This window comes from Epinephelus fuscoguttatus, linkage group LG16, assembly GCF_011397635.1.
Source record: "Epinephelus fuscoguttatus linkage group LG16, E.fuscoguttatus.final_Chr_v1".
Classification (NCBI taxonomy): domain Eukaryota; kingdom Metazoa; phylum Chordata; class Actinopteri; order Perciformes; family Serranidae; genus Epinephelus; species Epinephelus fuscoguttatus.
In genome coordinates, this window is record NC_064767.1 from 30,987,019 (window position 1) to 31,005,869 (window position 18,851).

General features: G+C 40.4%; 1 protein-coding gene across 1 annotated transcript in view; it reads left to right on the plus strand.

Moving 5' to 3' along the window:
- dntt (deoxynucleotidyltransferase, terminal) overlaps nt 1-18,851 on the plus strand; it is a 121,376-nt gene that overhangs the window by 50,920 nt on the left and 51,605 nt on the right. Inside the window, exons 8-10 of the mRNA XM_049600469.1 lie at nt 2,130-2,232; nt 18,010-18,258; nt 18,690-18,773. Of these exons, the coding sequence (XP_049456426.1) occupies nt 2,130-2,232; nt 18,010-18,258; nt 18,690-18,773 (436 nt within the window). The remainder of the gene's footprint in view (nt 1-2,129; nt 2,233-18,009; nt 18,259-18,689; nt 18,774-18,851) is intronic.

Below are 18,851 nucleotides of genomic sequence, written 5' to 3' on the forward strand. Positions count from 1 at the left end.
GTTGACTTATATCAATTATATGTATTTACAGGATAAATAAATGTATCTTTTATCATGAAAACACATTTTTAATGTGCCATCTGATACTCCCACCCCCCGCAGGTATTGTGAAATGGTATGACCCATCTGACAGCAGGGGTCTGATGCATGATACACAAAACAGACAAGCGCTGCTAATGTAAACACGTGAGATGAACTGCAGCCTGACTAGTTCAGTCAAAGTGCCTCATCAAAAATCAGGGGCTCCAAAAAGAAAAGCCAGCGTAGAGAGAGAACAAGACAATAAAAGGAGCAGAGAGGCAATGGCCAAATGTCTGGAAAATTAATGTGAGGAAGCACCAGGTATGACAGACAGAGCTGAAGGTGAGAAGTGAGGCAGAGTTATGTGAGCAAATAAAACCTGCTGTATCGGGCTCAGTTTTAAAGCTACAGACACAGGTACAGTATCAGATCAAACTAGAGGACCGAAGGCATCCATGGGTACCAACCATGTTATGCTATGTCGTCAGAGAGGGGGCAAAGTAATGCTGCAAAGTTATGTTAAATTTTGGTGAGGGAAAAAGGACAATGCCATTTTTCAGAGTGGTTTCAAATATTTAAACATTTCTACATCCTAAACAGTCCCTAAACAGCTTTGGAATTGCATAAATTGGGTATGACTGGAAAACTGTAAGGTGACAACCATGTGGTCTTTACTCTGTTTCAGTTCTGCACACAATTTGACCAATGTTTGATTAAAGTAGCCCTCAAGATTGAGTGAAAGTAAAAAAGTAGAAAAAAATTGTATTTGTTCACTCGTGATTTGATCTCATGATTTAATTAATACCTTGCAGACATTTCTTCAATCAGCGTTTGGTTTTACTCTCCTCTAATCACTCATTGGAGGGCACTTTTTCAGCCCAGGATGAACATGCAACTACCTTTCCTTTCCTCCAGTAAGAAAATAAGGTCTTAACACCGAGTAGATGCAAAACACGTGTAAATATGAATAATTAGAATTATATTTGTTGTCCCCCTGCCCATATTTTGTAAAGGCTAGCCTGGTCTCAAGGGACCACATTTTGCTATGACAACACACATGTACACACACACAAACAGACTCACAAGGTAAAAACAATACCAGCCATTGTTGCAGTTGGTGAAGCTGGCGGGCTCACTATTAACGAGTTAGCCAGCCGAGTGCGTATCAGCAGTAGTCAGTCTCAATATCTAGCTAACTAGCTTGCTAACTGTTGATCTCAGTCAGAAAGCCAGTCACTAATGGGATAATGAATTCAAGAAGCGTAAGTTTAATACAAGTGGACTGTGCAACAAGATCAAGTACAGGTTAGGTTAATTATATATTTACTCCACAGTATGAGGATGCAACAAGGAAGCACAGACCAACAGAATATCACCTCGGGATCTTAGAAACTCACAGCCTCCTAGTGGCAAATTCACATTTTACTTTTCCTCATTACACACTCTGACAGAGTTTTCACTGAAGACACAACTTGAATCTCAACCCTGATACTATAAACCTGCTATTACCAACCCACTGACTGAAAGGGCAACTGAAATAATTTGTTAGACATCAATCATCTCAAGGTGCATCTCCAGAAATAGAGACATCACTGTCCCGACTAACAGGAGTGAAATCTGTTTGTTGTAATTGATTCAGTAAGCTGACTCCAGACACAAGCTTTGATATGCCTTTTGTGTACATATCTCAGGCACATATGGTTCTCTGCTGAGCTTTTCACTGTATATGTTCCTGCCTGATAATCATTTAATAATCACTTACCCTACAGTGCCGTTGTGCTGACGGAGAAAATGCATTGTGTAAGCGCAGTCAGGCTCCATATGGGTCTGCTTTATGAAACTGATCCAAGCAGAAAATGATGATTCTCATAAAAGTTAAAGCCCTGACAGCTGAGGCAACAAAACGGAGCTTTTACACTTAACAACTTCGGACAAATTACTTGTTAGAAAAATGAAAAAAGTCAATGTCATTAGCATGGCCTGTGCTTTTAATAGCTCCGTCTGCCACCTTCCCTTTTCATCAGTTAAGGGCTGTGTCTGAAAGATAATTCTTTTCATTATTTCCTGGACACAGTGTGTGGGTAACACTGCTGTATCTTTATCTCCAGGGGGAAGGAGTTTGGTCATGACGTAGACTTTATCGTGACCACACCTGTGCTGGGGAGGGAGGAGACGCTGCTACCAGACATAATTGATGAACTGAAAAAGCAAGTAAGTGCATTGTTTTCTTTTTCTGCAGCTGAAGTGGAAATTGACAATTATTTGCTTTAACTTATTGATGTACACAATTATATAATTAGTAGGCAGTATTGGTTCAAGTCAGAATTACTGAGAAACCACTCCTGGATAACATCATTATAGGCTAAAGCAAATACAAAGGCAGAATTTCGTGGACAAAATAACAGAATAAACACAGCACGGCACAATATCTTAGTGAAACCCTGTATTTTTGTTGCGCTCAAGTGTAGCATTACAATAAGTGGGAGTTCAGGACACAGTTTGAACACAGCTTTTCATCTAAAATTAAATGACTGAAACTGGTTTAGAGTTTTAAGAGACTAAACCACTGGGGTGCATCTGTGGCTATCTGTGTTTCCAAATGCATAATTGATCACTTTTTAATTAAACTTAACCCACATCCTACCGTTCTCTTAAAACTTGAAGAAGATACAGCAAACAGTGGAGAGTGGACATCACTGTACAAAATAATGCAGGCCTGTACAACATAACAACAAACTTAAAAAACACTTCTAAAATGGTCTCAATACAAATCTAATATTCAAACATCATAAGGCTATTGCAGAGCTGTGATATCTGATTGCATTTTGTTGCACAAGATTTTTTGCATCATTAGATTAAAACTAGTTCTAATTTAGAGATTAGTTGTTTGAAAATTCACATCCACATACTGCCAGGTATAACTAACAAGCAAAGCTAATGTTAGCTTGCTAATATGTGACTTGATTAGATTGAAAAATAAAATAGGTAATATGGAACGAGTGCACAGATTTCATTTCAGCATTAATAGGGATACATATTGAGCAAATGGTCTCCTCCAGGGAACTTTGAGCATCAACACTTCATTTTATGAAGTATATTATATAGTATATTAGTATATTATAACATTAAAATAGGCTATAATAGAATAAAATGCAGTATGGCTCTCGGGCATTCTGTATTGCTTTCAAATATCTATTCTTTTGTCGATCAACTTCTCAACTGATGTCACATGACGGCATATTTTACTTTTCCCTCCTCCTTTGTGTCTTTTGTTTGGGAAATAACCTCTTTAAATGTTCATGTGGCACATTATTAATATCAATGACAAATTAATTCAGTTGAATTAATTTATAAACCCCTGACTTTAATAGCTCATATGTGTTTCAGAGAGATTTCTGCTCATGTTCAACATTCTGCACATTCAGATCATATAATATAATATAATTTAAAGTGAATAAAGTCATACTGTTTCAAGAATCTAACTGCCCTGTAGTCGCTGTGCATTACATTATTGCTGTGCTGATGTGGAAGTATTTTCTTCAGACTGCCTGACAGACACAGAATGCCATTAGGACTCTCCCTGGACGAGACAAAGGTTAAGCAGCTGTGCGCAGCTCTCCATCAGAGCTGGAATACTGAAACTAACTGAAAACACTTTAGACTTTATGCATAATATGGGTTTGTCTTGTATTGAAAAATATGAAAAATATGCACTATCCCTAATACGATGAAGATGATTTGTCCCATATTTTCATACACAGAGCTGGTGGGATGAAGATAATACTAAAAGGTTCACCCAAATATTTGTAGGGACATTTTCCCATGTTCTATATGGTAACCTACACCCTTAATATAGACTATGGTCAGAAGGTTTAATAATGATGTAAAATTACATGTATGTCCATAATTCTAAATTTCAGGTTCATTGTACACTGCATGAATAATATCAGCTCCGACACATAAATTTCTCAGTGTACATTTACGAAGTTTAATATATCGTTTGGCTGCATGGAACTGATATTAATGCAGTTACGCTACAACATTGCGATACTACAGTAACTTCTTTTTACATAGTTGAATGCTTTTGATTGGATGATGCTATTGTTATTTCCTAGCAACCAATTTACACATTACAAAAGACTTTATTAGCTAAAAGGCATCCTAAGATTTAATGTGGAAACAGGATGTGATGTTTGACTGTTTACATGTATGATAAAAACCAGTCAGTCTCCCATTCATTGTCACTGTGGGACACTTTGAGTTTTTCTCGATCAGTGGTTCCCAACCTTTTTCTTGAGGGACCCATATTTGTTCCATTGTAGACTTTGACAGATAACACATTAAAATTACACCCCTTAAAATCAAGAGTGCTTCGTGACTACCCGGTTGGGAACCACTGTTCTAGATGATAATATGAAGAATGTACAGCACTACTTGTCTTAAGAGCATATCTCTTTCAATTAGAATACACTGAATAAAGTGTATCACTTTATCCATCACTCAGAACTGTCCTTGGAAACTTATAGCAGCCTCTTTTAATAAAACTGAGAGAGTGAAAGGTGGTCTGAGGTTCTGCCTCTAATGGAAAGAGACTGGGGAAAACGTGAGTGATCCAGGTAGAAAGAGAAATAGTAGCAGGTTACTTTAAGAACTTTTAGTTGGGCTGTCAAGGACCATCGACAGCTCTGGAATCCTGTTAATGGAAAATGGATCCTTTGATGGAAAAAAGGGGGAAAGAAAGGAGAGGATGGATGCGGAAGAGAGACAGACAGACAGACGGCGTCTGAATAAAACAGAGAGACAGTGAGTACAAAGTGAAAAAAGTGAGAAAATGTGTGAGTGAGAGATAAAACACAGTGACACACAATGTTAATGGCAGACTGTGTTTACCTACACATAATAGTTTAATTATTGGCTGTACTCAAATGATGACAATTACTTGCTGTTAATATCACAGTAATGTGACAAATATCAATGAGCTTCAGAAGTGCCTGTTTAATACTCAGCTCATGTAAACACATTTACCTAATTACATTAAAGTAAGGTTTTAATCGCAATGATGCAAACAGAAGTCCAGCATGTTAATTTTTACACATTGCTTTTACTTCATCCAGCTTTATGACTTTACAAGACTATGTGAGAATAGGAATTTTGATAACAGCTCTTTTTGCATATAAAGAAAGTGAAAAACCAGAACGAGTGTGGTATGATTCCTTGGGTGCGTGCATAGATTCAGCTCTTGAGAGGAGAAAATAGCCCAGTCTCATTAATGTCTGCAAGTTCAGTTTTAAGAAGATCGATTGGTTGTGCAGTCAGATAAGCGTGATTGAGACGTAAGATTTTTGAAGGAAATAGAAATGTTAATGGTTGTGTTTCATCCATGAATAACGACCTTGCCATTTGAGATACTTGAAGACTTAAAAGTGGCGGTTCTTTCTCTCTCATGCTGTTTTTTTCTTGTGTCTGTCAGAGTTTATACATAGAAAAGACAAAAGGCTCTTCTGCTGTTATTGAGGGTGAACTGGAGAGAGCGAGATAAGCTCTGACTGACGTGTTTATTTGATGTACATCGCCACACATCCTTTTTTTCCCCCTGTCAGAAATATGTCTGTTTTGTACTTTACATTGCTAACAAATTAATCTGATTTTTTTTTTTTTTTTTTTTTTTTTTTAAATATAGTTTTTCACAGCTGACATTTTGAATTGCCACGGCAGGAAAATCACAGGTGGAACTAATGACATAAACCACAGTTCTGGCCCAGTAATCACTGCAATGCAATGCAACAGATAATGTTAACACACCTGTGTTTGACAAGTCCAAATGTCTGCTCTGAAAAAGATCCATTCAGCTATAGTATCACTCTGCATTACAGTACATTACCTGAAAATGCATCGGCTTAAACCATGATGTGACATGATATTGAAAGAGTTGTGGCTTGCTGTAAACATTTCTCTCCCTAAGTTGTTAAATCCTCTCCCGTAGTATTATAAACTACTGCCCAGTGCTTTGGCATCTAATAGGCCTTCAGTCTCATTTCTCTGTTACTCTAACTGGATTTCCTTGTCTCACTGGTGCTTGAAGAGACATGCCCCCACCAATGCTGCTCCTTCCATTGAATACCCATTAAATGATAGAAAAGACATGTGAGCTGTTGTGTGACCTGTCTAGACAGCTGTATTGATTAAAATAAAAGTGCAGCTGTTCAGTCAGATGGACAACCAAAAAATGTCTCTCATGGAGACTGGATGGGAGATCATTGCACATATGGCATTTTTGTGATGTGTTAAGATACAGTTATATTTTATGTAGTATGTAAAATATAAAACCAATCTGTTAAAGTAACTCTCTACGATATTCAGAGCATTAAGCAGCAAACAACCATTCGCTACCTCTCTGCTCATTATTGTGTGCATGCATGTTAGTCCATGTGAGTCCCCATTTGTGCACACCACTGGCTAGCTCGTCACCGCTGCTCTGCACTTGATGTTAAATACATCAAGGTGATTTATTCACTTAATGGTGTTATTATGAGCCAAGCCTAAAATCAGTTGTGTTATCAGTACAGTTGATTGTCATGTTATTTGGGACACAAAGTAAGAACATTTGTTATTCATTCAGGCTTCATTTTGGGGGTTTTTATTTAGCATACACACAAAAAAATACATATTCAATGAAAACAACTGTCAGGAAAACTATTCTGCATCACAGTCACGTCATATAGAAACTCTAGATTAAACAATACATTTGTGGAACATGGTATCTATCTTCACAACAATAGATGAAAGATGAAGATGAAATGGCGGACACCAGCACATACACACAGGAAAAACATGGTTTAGCTAGTTTACTCAGCCCAACAGAAAACTAATCAAATAATCTACTCGAATAACATTCTACATTAATAAGATGCTTTGTGCAATTAAATCAATATCAGAAGTTAAAATTCTCTGGACCGTTGAGATGCCGGAATTAGCGTGGGAAATCTACTTACAGTCGGCAGAGGGCACAGTCACACAAACAATTACAGTACTCCCACTACCAAGCAGAATAACTTAAGAACAAAACAAGTAAAGGATTTTGGTAGAATTATTACATATTATAATGGGACACATATCACAACTACAAAAATGATTTCCAGTCATTTTTCTATCTGCTACATTAGCACTGTTCGCGGCTAGCTGCTGGCTCCAACCACTTCTATGTTAATAGCTGTGTGCGGACAACCTCTGAGTCATAGATATGCTCTAAATAAGGCATAAAGCTCATTTAAGGTAACTACACCAAATAGAGGTGCATGCCAGCCATACATGTCTGCCCTCAGATCAGCAGTACCTTGGTAAAATGTCTATGTAGGGCTCCACATGTACATGGGTATTTGTGAAAACAAGTTTTTTCCCTCCTATGTTCCTGTCCACACGCTGCACTCCAAAATAAAATAAAATCTTGGTCAAATGAAAACACAACTAAAGCACTGTCAAGACCATGCCAGACCAACAGGTAGCTGTGTAACCCTAAAAGTACTCAAAGAAGAAGATGCGCCTGTTTACATGTAGCCTACACGAATTAGCGTATTAGCGTGCATTTTGGTGATCTGAAAACAAGTGGACAGCCGAGACACATCGCCATTCACACCTGTGTTTATCATGCATCTCCAGGTGAACACTTAGGTTTGGGTTTAGTTACCGCCTACGCCATTTACCCTAGAAGGTCAAAAGGCCCTGTGCACAATTACTACCCAGGCTCTGACTAGCTTGCTAGCATGCACGCTAGTCACGTTAGTGGTTGCATCAGTACAGCTGGCAAGTTATAGAGTATTGCTAAAACAATCACTACGTCCTACATTAATGACACAGTCCTCGTCGGGAACACATCAGGATGCGTTAGTGTTTACAGAGATCATTGATAAACCGGGATGGCTTGCTTTAGAGTAATTTCCTGTATCTGTGCCATGCGGGTTTTACCACTGCCCCGCACCTTTGGGAAACTAGCAGCAGTCCTGTGTCTATTCGTTCAAATGGGAAAAGTGTGCATGAGTACAGATTGTGACCAATTTTCTTCGCCCCACAGTCACAGAGGCAAATATTGCACAATCCACAAATCTTCCGAACATTCTGACACTAAAATGGCATTTTTCAGACAGACAAATCATGAGAAAATTAACTTTGTTCGAGACCTGTCTCTGTCTCTCACTCTCTTGAGATCTGGCAGCACAGAATCTCCTCTCTGGTGCTGGTCCAGTTTCACTGCAGTGCTGTTGAGTCCGACGTTGCTTTCCAACCAGATATACAGACATTTAAAGCATAAGTTGAAACTAAAATAAAAATTTTATTTCTTTGCTATATAATACTATTATTGTTATCATTTAACAATAAGGGGGAAAAGAAAATGTAATTAGACTGATATGATCTTGTACTGGGTTAGGATAGCAGATATAAAGCTAGCAGATAAAAACAAGCTGCAAATTAAGGAGCAAGCTTTAGGTTTGTATAGTGTTGTACTGTTTTGAGTCTGCTTTCATCCATCCACACAACCTTCACAACACTTCTATAGGAGGTGTTGGGATGAGCATGCTCAATTAGGAGACTGGTAGTGCATATCATTTCAAACCATTGGCACAATTTGTAGTGCGTTACCTTATGTTATAGAGCATCTTTGGTGTTTACACTACCAAAGACCACACTCAGGTCTGTTTTCAATGATCCAAAACGCAGTCTGCACGTGAATGAAAGAACAATATGCAGAGGAAAAACTACAGTTTCAAATACATCTGTATACATGTGAACCAGGCCTGAGTAAAGTCCTTATTAATGTCTTACTATAAGCTGATATCTTTCCACGGAACATGATGACACAACATGTTTCAGCAAAACCGGATCTCTGTAGGCCAGTGCAAATGCATTTTGGACAATATCGCTTACAAAGAAAGTACAGTCCATGACATTCTGTAAGAAAAGAAAAAAAAACAAGCGAGAGGATTTGTCAACACAGTTTTCTCCCTCAGATAAATGCGTAGTTGGAGAGGGTCATGAGAGGAGACAAGTGTTTGATGAAGAGCAGGACCGCTCTGTCTAGTCTAGCTGTCGGCTTCTTTTTGTCATCACTGGGTTTAAAAATAAATCCCTCCGTCCCTCTTCCATCCACACCTCCACATGCCTCCACTCCTTCAGCGGTCCATCCAGACGATAATTACCTCCTACTTACTGTATGTTATCACGGGGGAGCTCTCACCTCTTGCAGCCACTTACGTTCACTATAGGTAGAGGGAACGAGGCGAAGGTGTGAAAGTATGTGTGAATGTGCAGGGATAAGGTAGAATGGATGTGAGACAGTGAATTACGCGGGCAAGGGCAGGTGTTAAGAAGGCTTTAGGAGCCTAAGAAGAGACGTTGTGATCCGACCGGAAGCTTTCTTCTCAGCAGGCTGGATGGAATCGGGATGCAGAGGGGACAGGTCTGCGGGGACGAGGACACAAGAGACAATGATTAAGTGGAGGTAGCAGAGGTTGACTCTAAGTCGTGTAACCTTGTCATCTGCAATCAAGCCCCTTGGGGCCCACGTGTCTTCACTCAGGCCTAATATCACGGGCAGTTCCTGCACCCCCTTCAGCACCCCTCCTCAGCCTGCAGGGAGTTAAAAATACATCTATCTAGAAACGTCCTTGTAAAAACGGGTTCATCATTTTTTTTATCCCCCTCCCTCCGCCTGCTGATATTCTGAAAGCATAACTTGGGGGCAGAGGCAAGGTCAGCCACCGTGCTTCTGTGGCAGACAGATGAGATTCAGCTTGGCCCTGGTAATTGCAACGGAGAGATGGAGAGGGCCATGTTTCATCCTCCATCCATCTATCATCTCTGTCTCTAAATACTGTATAAGTGCAGCTTTCTGAAGGCTGAGCTCTTTGTGCACCGCCACCATTATAATGCCATTCAGCTCCAGCTTTATTGTTCTGCATTTGGTCAGAGTCGATGCAGTTAGGGATCGGAAAGTTTTCCCTCTGGTTGAATAAGTGATTCGGGCAGCACTGTCCATACGGCTCCATACGGTTATTTTGCAGTCACATAGAGTTTGTCACTTTTGGACCTAAATAAAATCTGAGCACTAAAGGCTACTTTGACTGACATTGAGAGGACACACATACAGACACACAAACTGCCGCACTTTAATTTGAGCCATCAGTCTCTTTCATTCCGCCGAAGCTCCAAATCAAAGTCGAAGCGCAGTTCAAATGGCCCTGGCTAACGTGTGCTAATCTGCGACTTGAAGGCAGGGTTTGAAGTCTCTTTCCGTGAGTCAGAGAGATTGCGAGATGAGATCAGAGCTCTTTGCGTCCCTGACAACATCGTGTTCGTCCTCTGGATGCAGGTGGCCACGGCTGCTGCCTGCTGCAACCACTCATCGCTCCCTCTCAAGAAAAGACCCTGAGTAAATAATCACATAGAAAAAAATAAAAGCTTTTTTTTGTCACAATTTCAAAAGTCGTGTTCACTTCTCTGTTTCTTTTTTCAGTGCTCCGAGGCGAAGCTTTGGGGAAAGATTATCTTCCCGCTGTCCTCCTCTGTAATTCCCTCTGTAAACAGTTCTGGTGGAATAAGCTTACTCTCAGATGCTCGCTGACATTACCTGCTGCGTGGGAGATGATTACAGAGCGCTATTGGGCTAAACAGCCCCCGGCGATGCTGAGACGGGGAACTTCATGACATCTCGTTTTTGTGCTGGATTTGTGAGTGTGTGTGTGTATCAGACAGAAAGACAGAGACTGAGAGAAAGGTGTGACTACAGTGTGTGTGTGTGTGTGTGTGTGTGTGTGTGTGTGGGGAGGCAGGAGGGCCTCATCGAACAAAGGCCGTCCGTATTCAGGTGCTTAACAGCTCATGCAACTGTCACTATAACTCATTAATACTTTCCTCTAAAGGCATCAAAATGATTCAAGGCTTAAAGAAATACACTGCCAGGAGGGACCGGAATATCTGCCAGAATAAGATGTGACCTACATTCGCGGCCTCGTGCATGAGACGGGTTGCAGACCTTCTCCCACAACTTGTCTCAAGTGTGGCTCGCGGGGATTTTAATTTCAGATTAGTCAGTGTTTAAGTGCTTTTATGCTGTCATTCTGGCCTCATTATCTAAGTGGGGACTGTCACTGCCTTTAGCTAAGCCATTACTGAACGTAAAGGGGGACGTTAAGAATCCCTCTCCCTGCCTATTATTGGAAGGTGAATGGTTATCTGTAATTGCAGAGGCGGAGCGGTCCAGGGGTTGCAGCAGAGGCTGAAATCAAGAATTTTTGCCTGCAATTGCACGACAAACGAGTCCACCCCGAAGATAATTAGAGGCGAAAAAATGAGGAGGCGGCCGGCGATTTCTTTCAGATCCACTTTCCATGTGTCACTCAAGGTTTTCACAGTCACCACCTTGGATTTCTCACTATGTCCTCTCACAGTGCCCTCTGGGAAGTCCTCATCTGATATCTTGTGCAGTTCGACGGTCGGCAGGACTGTTTAGTAGTGGCTATTCGGGCGATGCTGACTAGGTGTTTAATACTTTGTGATTAACCTCAGTCATTGGCTGGATGGGCAGAGTGGCTCCTCGCTACACTCGCTTCCCCAATTATTGCTCTTTAAGGAGAGTGCAGCAGATTTATGGCCAGTGAGATGAGAGCGGTATCCCAACAATTACGCTGGGCGCTGGAATTAAATTGACAATTTGTAATCTTAATCGCCTTAACACTCCTGCATCCAGGGAGAGGCACAATCAGCCAGGCCGAGGCTCGGAGGAAATCAATCCACAGACTCTCTGTCTTTTTCCTCCCTCCACTTTTCTGCCTTTCCCGCTATCTTCTCGTCCAACTATTTCTCACTTTCTCTTACAGGTTGAACGCTTTATTCTCTAAGTCTCTCGCACACACTCCATTTCACTCTTCTCTACTCTTATGGCTTTGTTTCTCAGTAGTGCTCCTCTCTTTTTCTCTCCTCTTCAACACACTGACATCTTACTTGGCAGGGATTTCATTATCTGAGGAGTGGAACCATTTACCAGGGAATGGGCTTCAGCCATCTACTATGGCTGACTAGAGGTTCGTGTCTCTATTAGATCTTCGGCCATCCCCCCCTTTTTTTTTTTTTACCATTCCGTGCTCAAATTACACTGATGACAAGTCTGAGCAGATGTTCACACAGGGGTCCGTGTCCTTTTACTCCATACCCCTGGGGCTACCTCTGAACTAAGTTGTGACAAAAAACACAGATTTTATTTTTATGAGTTTTAACATGATTTTCTGCAACCTCTCAAGGAGGCTGTTTTGTATATCAATACCAGTTATGTTGTGATTGCCAGTGTGAGTTTCTAAAAATATAAAAAAAAATACACAAAAAACTGGCTAAAGCTTGCTGAGAGTGCTATTAGGAAATTTGCCTACAAGCAGTGACAATTTTGACAGGGTCAGAAATTAGATCCAACTTTGGGCCAGGTATTTTTTAAGCTTTGTTAAATATGGGGTGCAAACATTGTTTTACTGGCTACGGAAATGTACAGTCCTTTAATTTCTCAGTATTTTATTTTTTTGGATACTATTTCTTTTTTTTTTTTTAAGACTTTTTTTGGGCTTTTTGCCTTTAATATACAGGACAGTGTGAAATGGGGAGACAGAGAGAGAGTGGGGGGGGGGGGGGGGGTTACATGCAGCAAAGGGTTGCAAGCCGGAGTCGAACTCGTGACCACTGCAGCGAGGCATCACCTCTATACATAGGGTGCCGGCACTATCCAATAAGCTACTGATGCCCCAGTATGCTGTTTCTTTTAACAATAAAATAGACTTATAAATCTGGTTGTTTCAGGATTTTAGTCAAGGACAGGTCATTTCACCCATTAGTTAGGAAGTGCTAAAAGCAGCAAATGTTTCTGATCATTTTTCCAAAAATACTCAAATATGCTAAATGTAGTGAGTTGGTCTACTGGACTTGAAATGTATCAAAAAGTTAACATCATACAATAAACTGTGACCATTTTCATTCATGGTTTAATAAAAATTCAAAAACACCTCTTCCCAACAAGCAACGAGTAAGAAAACTCTGGATGGATTGTGAAAAATGTCCAGATATGAGTGACAGCAACATTCAGGGAGCACATTGAGGCCTGAGCGAGCCTAAGCAACGGCTTGCTGCTGCTCTGAAAATAGATTGGAGGTGCCCAAAGTTTTGCCAAAATAGTGCTAGGGTAAGCAGTTTTTCAAACAAGTGACAAGTTCCTTATCCTGTTTGCTAACATATTGAGAAGGTTAGGATATATGTAACAATTTCATGTTTACTAGAATTAACGCAAACCTTGCATTTACTTTGTCACCCAGAACAGTTTTGATATACATGATACAGTTAATGGAATACTAACGTTGGGTTTGTAAGGTTGGGGGCCACTTTTGTTGGAGGGCCACATTTGGCCACTAGATAGTCTACATTCCTATAGTGTCTCTGTTGGGCTGTACTTAAGCACAACAATGTTTGAAGCTAGATGCTCATGTGAGTGTGTTAACATGCTCAAAACGACAATGCTAACATAGTGATGTTTAGCAGGTTTAATGCATAGACTGTATAAAATAATGGATGTAGTCACCGTGACGTCATCCGTCCGTTTCTGGGTTTAATGTTTACCATGTTCACCATCCTATTTTAGCGTTTTAGCATGCTAACACTTGTGAATTAGCATTAAACTCTAAGTACAGCTGAGGCTGATGGTGATGTTGTTAGTTTTAAAAACAATACAGAAGACATGCACATCCCAACTTCCAATGGAGCAGGTGCTGAACCAAAGAAACGTCTGACAAAGTAGAAAACAAATAAGTCTGAGGAAGAATCGTAGCTGGAAACATCACTCAGCATTTAAAATCCTTCTAAATGGGAGCCGCTTGGTGTGTAGACTTATTTGTTTTCTACTACACTGGTCGTTTTGCAAACTACTTTAATTAAAAATCAAAGTTTTACCTGTAGTAAGTGCATCCAAAGAGAAAAAAAAATTAAAACAAAAAAAAAAGACAACCCATAAAACAAAACAAAAAACGGGCAGAACTCTGCAGCCTCTTCAGTACTAGCTGTTCACACAACAAAAAAAACCCTGAAAAAATCAGACCATCCACCAGCCCACTAGACATCCTTTAAAGAAAGTTCCTCATTTAGTCTTTTAAGATGGCAAATATCCAGCTTCGTTTAAAGAAGCATAACCTTGACTCACCCATGTTCAATACCTCCAGGCATGTATCTAAACTGCCTTTTATATGCAAGATTTTAAAGAATCTGGTTTTATAGAAAGTTGTGGTGCTCAGTGAATGCAATGATGTTTTGTAAGAATCACAATTTTCTGAACCACACAGCACTGAAACTATTTGTGTTAAGTGATCTTATGATGGATTCAGAAACAGGGAGGTGATGTGAGATTACAACATTTGGCCATTACTGATCCCAAGGTTTTTTACTTGGCTTCAGAGAGGGGGGGTGTCTGGTTTCTCTGTGGCTGTGCTCTCATCCTGCCTGTCAAATAACAGAAAAAGTGACTGTGGTGTACTCAATGACTCAATTCTAGGTCAGACAGTGGGAGCAACAGTCGTCCTTGTCTGCCAGACACTTACACTGACAAAATTCAGCCAGTTCTTCCAGTAAAAACTTTTACTTTAATATATTGACATCACCTCATTTTTTGGCAGATGTAAAGGACTGAACTTCTCTATTACTCATGACAATAGGGGAGTTGATTTAATGTTTTAAACAAAAGCTGAAGCTCATGGTCTTTTAACAAATACATTAATTGAAGCATTTTACTGTAATTGTGCTTTTTGATCCAAGTTTAAACCTTAAGCAGTATTCCAGTCAAGTACAAATTAAAACATTAAATGGCTCCTGCCAGTCAGTGACAGAGGTAATCACGCAGGCTTCCGATATCCTCTCCTCTTGATTACCATAATGCTAATAAGGCATGACTCAGGTCTGGTGAAATCCTCAGTGGTTTTGACGAGGAGAGACCATTTTATTCCAAATGTGGCATCCTCACTTTGGTGACAATTAAGGAATTAACGAAGAGAGATAAGGCTGATCAACACCTTGCTTATAGATTATACTTCTAGCCTTCTAGCCAGTGCACAGGCTCTGATCTTCAGTTATAGTAGGGCTGTTTTTGGCTGCTCTGAAGTCTGGGCTAAAGATGAAAGGTGACCGGGTTTTAGCTGTCAGGGCCCCTGGGTGCCGGAACTGTCCTCCTTAAAGTTGCTTGCCAAGGCTCATGCAAAACGGCCTTTTCATATTTCAAGTGCATAACTCTTACTTAATTTCGTGTTAATATTTAAGCTATAAATGCTACAAATAATACTGTTATTAATGGGTGTGGAGAATATTTTATGGACTGATGTGTGTCTAAACAAACTGACACAATATGTACCAGACACAAGCATTTTAGAAAGAAAAAGATTTATAAAACCCAGTAAACATAAATGATCAGTTTCCACTCAAAAATGTGTTTTTCTTCCATTTATGTCCCCTAAAATGTCTGACCTTGACTATCCTGACTTGTATCTGTGTAAAGTTTGTCACTAGAGAGGTGTTTTCACATTCCTCTTCTGAAGTGGCGATGTCTGTGCACTTCCCTGAAATCTATTATTAAAACATTCGAGGGTCAAGCTAGATTAGGTACATCACTATTACAAAAGCCAATTGCTGTCTAATTAGAAAACACATATCAACAAGGGAACAGCAGGCCTCTAGCAGTGCAGGTGAGCCTTGCTTCCAATTGACCTATGGCTAAGCCACGCCCCCCTCCACTCACTCAGATGTCATTGAGAAGTAACCAAAAGGGCCTAAACTACGCATTGGAGGGATATATTCATCATTTTATTGTTGAGAAGGTCGATGAAAAGCTTAAATCACAAGCCAAAATTTACAGGTCACAGTGTACGCTTGTGAACTGCATCTCGTTGCTGTCACCATCAAAGACAACAAGTTAAAGTGCCACTGAAGTTAAGGTTTTTGGCTCAGAATATGAGAAAAGGATAACGGCCTTTTTACTATCTTTACCAAGAGTGTCTCTCCGTTAGTTTGGTGCTACAGTATTTACACTGAATCATTCAGCATAACGTTTGCCAGTCTTTGTTATCTCTGCAATTACAGCTAAGTTAATGAAGCTAAGCTCCAGAAGTTAACGTTAGCTTAACTAGAGCCTAGCTAACAATGATGTACGATCACCAAAGTACAAAACTAGAACAAAATAGGCTAATGAACTCCCAGCAAACAAGGTGACATGATGAACAACACAGCTAGGAGCTAACGTGAGGCTAACTTTAGCTAACATTAGCTAGAGATGTTAAAGATAACTTTATATTTCTTTGTTGCCTCAAACACGATGTTGACTTCTCTTAGAACAGATGTAGACATCCTTGTTAATCTTATTCACGTTGAGTTGATGTTGTGGTCTAACGTTACCGCACAACTTTATCCAAAGGAGACACTTTTCTCGGTTGAGATGTGGTTTAGGAAAGGGTAAAAAATACACTTTGTCGCCCAGCCTCTCAGGATACCTTGTGTCGGAGTTGCATGTATCCCATGCACACCGTTTGACCATTTTTAAAATTCAAATCTCTACAAAAGCTCATAAAACCGAACAAAACTGACTTTCTGTAATGCATTTCAATTAACGCCAGGCAGAGAATGCCCGAGTGTATGGGAATGGCTGTATGCACTGTGATTGGCTCATCGCGTTTGAGGGCGTGACTTAGCCATAGGTCAATTGTTTCCAGTGGCCACTTAAGGTATTGCAGTGGGAAAAAAAACAATTTCTCCAAAGATCACCAGTATAAAAGGGACGTCTGTTAAACTGTTGACATGATAGCTTGAACTGCAAACAAGGCATTTATGACTGTTTTTGTTATGAATTTTTGATCCATGAATGTAGTTGTAAGACTTTCATCGGGAGCTGAGAAAAATGGTTTAAAAAATCTGTGACGTCATCACTATGTAAAGTCTATGAGCGAAGTGGTTACTCACTGGCAGGGCCAGCAGTAGAAACACAACTGCTCATATTCAGTGGGCCACATACTGTAGAAGTAAACTTGGCAACTAGAAACTTTTTTGGCGTATGCACCAGGCAAGCCACTCCTTTGGAATGAATAGGCGCCATCTTATCATCTGGTCCCTGAGTTTTGGGGACCTCAGAAATGCATCTCTGCTTTTTGCAGATGATGTGGTTCTGTTGACTTCATCACACTGTGATCTCCAGCATGCACTGGGGCAGTTTGCAGCTGAGTTTTAAGCGGTGGGATGAGAGTCAGCACCTTCAAATAGTTTTACACGAGTCATGGTAAAATGGAGCATTAGATGGAAAGGTGGTTTGGCAAGGAGTCTGCAGTGATTCAGGCACTACGCCGGAACGCTGTGGCGGAGCTGAAGGAAGGAAGGCAAAGCTGTCAATTTACTGGTCCATCTACATCCCAACCCTCATCTATGGTCACGAGCTTTGGGTAGTGACTGAAAGAACGAGATTGCAGATACAAGTGGCCGATATGAGTTTGCTCTGTAACAAGCTAATAAACAACATAAACTATTAAAAGATGCTAACCAAACTTACCATGCTCATATGTCTGCTTGTTATTAATTTTGATGCACAAAACTTCTCATCTGAGTCTGACAGAGGCTCAAACATGTAGGGTTGGAATTCTTCAATGTTTCCTCTAATGCTAATGCTAGCCATCTTGAGCCAACTTTTAGTGCTATGTCAGCGCTGGAGAAAACGGAAACTGAAAGTGAAAGCAAAACCTACTGCAAGCAGCAGTGGTGGGCAGGATGGAGGCCACATCCAAAATTTCTCAATGAAGAAATTTTTTATGTAGGAAAGCCATGTTAAAAAAACATTTTAATAGATTAATTAGTAGTAGTAGTAGTAGTAGTTGTTAGTAGTAGTATTTTTACATACTTCACAAGATGTCTGGAGGGGGACTTTCATTTTTCTCTCTTCACCAGGGCATTCTGCTGTACTGTGAATACCAGGCCTCCACCTTTGATATAGCAAAGCTTCCCAGCTGCAGGTTTGAGGCCATGGACCACTTTGCAAAGTGCTTCTTGATCCTGCGGCTGGAGGGCAGCCAAGTGGAGGGAGGTCTCAACAGAGCCGAGGGGGACAGCAGGGGCTGGAGGGCAGTGCGCGTGGACTTGGTGTCGCCACCTGTGGATCGTTACGCCTTTGCTCTCCTAGGCTGGACCGGCTCCAGGGTACAGTATGAAGGATTATACAGACTGAATGGCAGCGAGAAGTAGCTGTAGGTGAAATCCATGGGTGAAAAAGAAAAACGTAGAAGTTACTGTATTTCATCAACAGTCATTTCTTGTGCGTCACCACCATGTCATAAAATGTTGCTTGGATACAAGAACCACATTAAGGTTGAGGTAGGCTTTGGTATTCTGGCTCTAAGGAGACATATTTTAGACAACTAAAACACCTTCAAAGAAATTTGAAGGTATAAAAAAGTCAGTACACAATATTATATAAAATGTCTGGTGTGAAATACCTTCTTTGTTACGGGATAAATAGGTAGAAAGTCCTTCAGGAAGAAAAAATGTATTCAGACATCCCTCTTTCCTTTCAGTGCCATAAAACTGACAAGTAAAACATATTTCAGACTATTGATTCTTTTCTTTTACAGCAGTTTGAGAGAGACCTGAGGAGGTTCGCTCAAGTGAAACGGAGGATGCTTTTGGACAACCACGCCCTGTACGACAAAACCAAGGTACTTAGTGCAACACTGGATACACAGCAACTGGCACTCATTCCTTGGTCAATCAGCTCATAACTTGCTTTGGTTTTA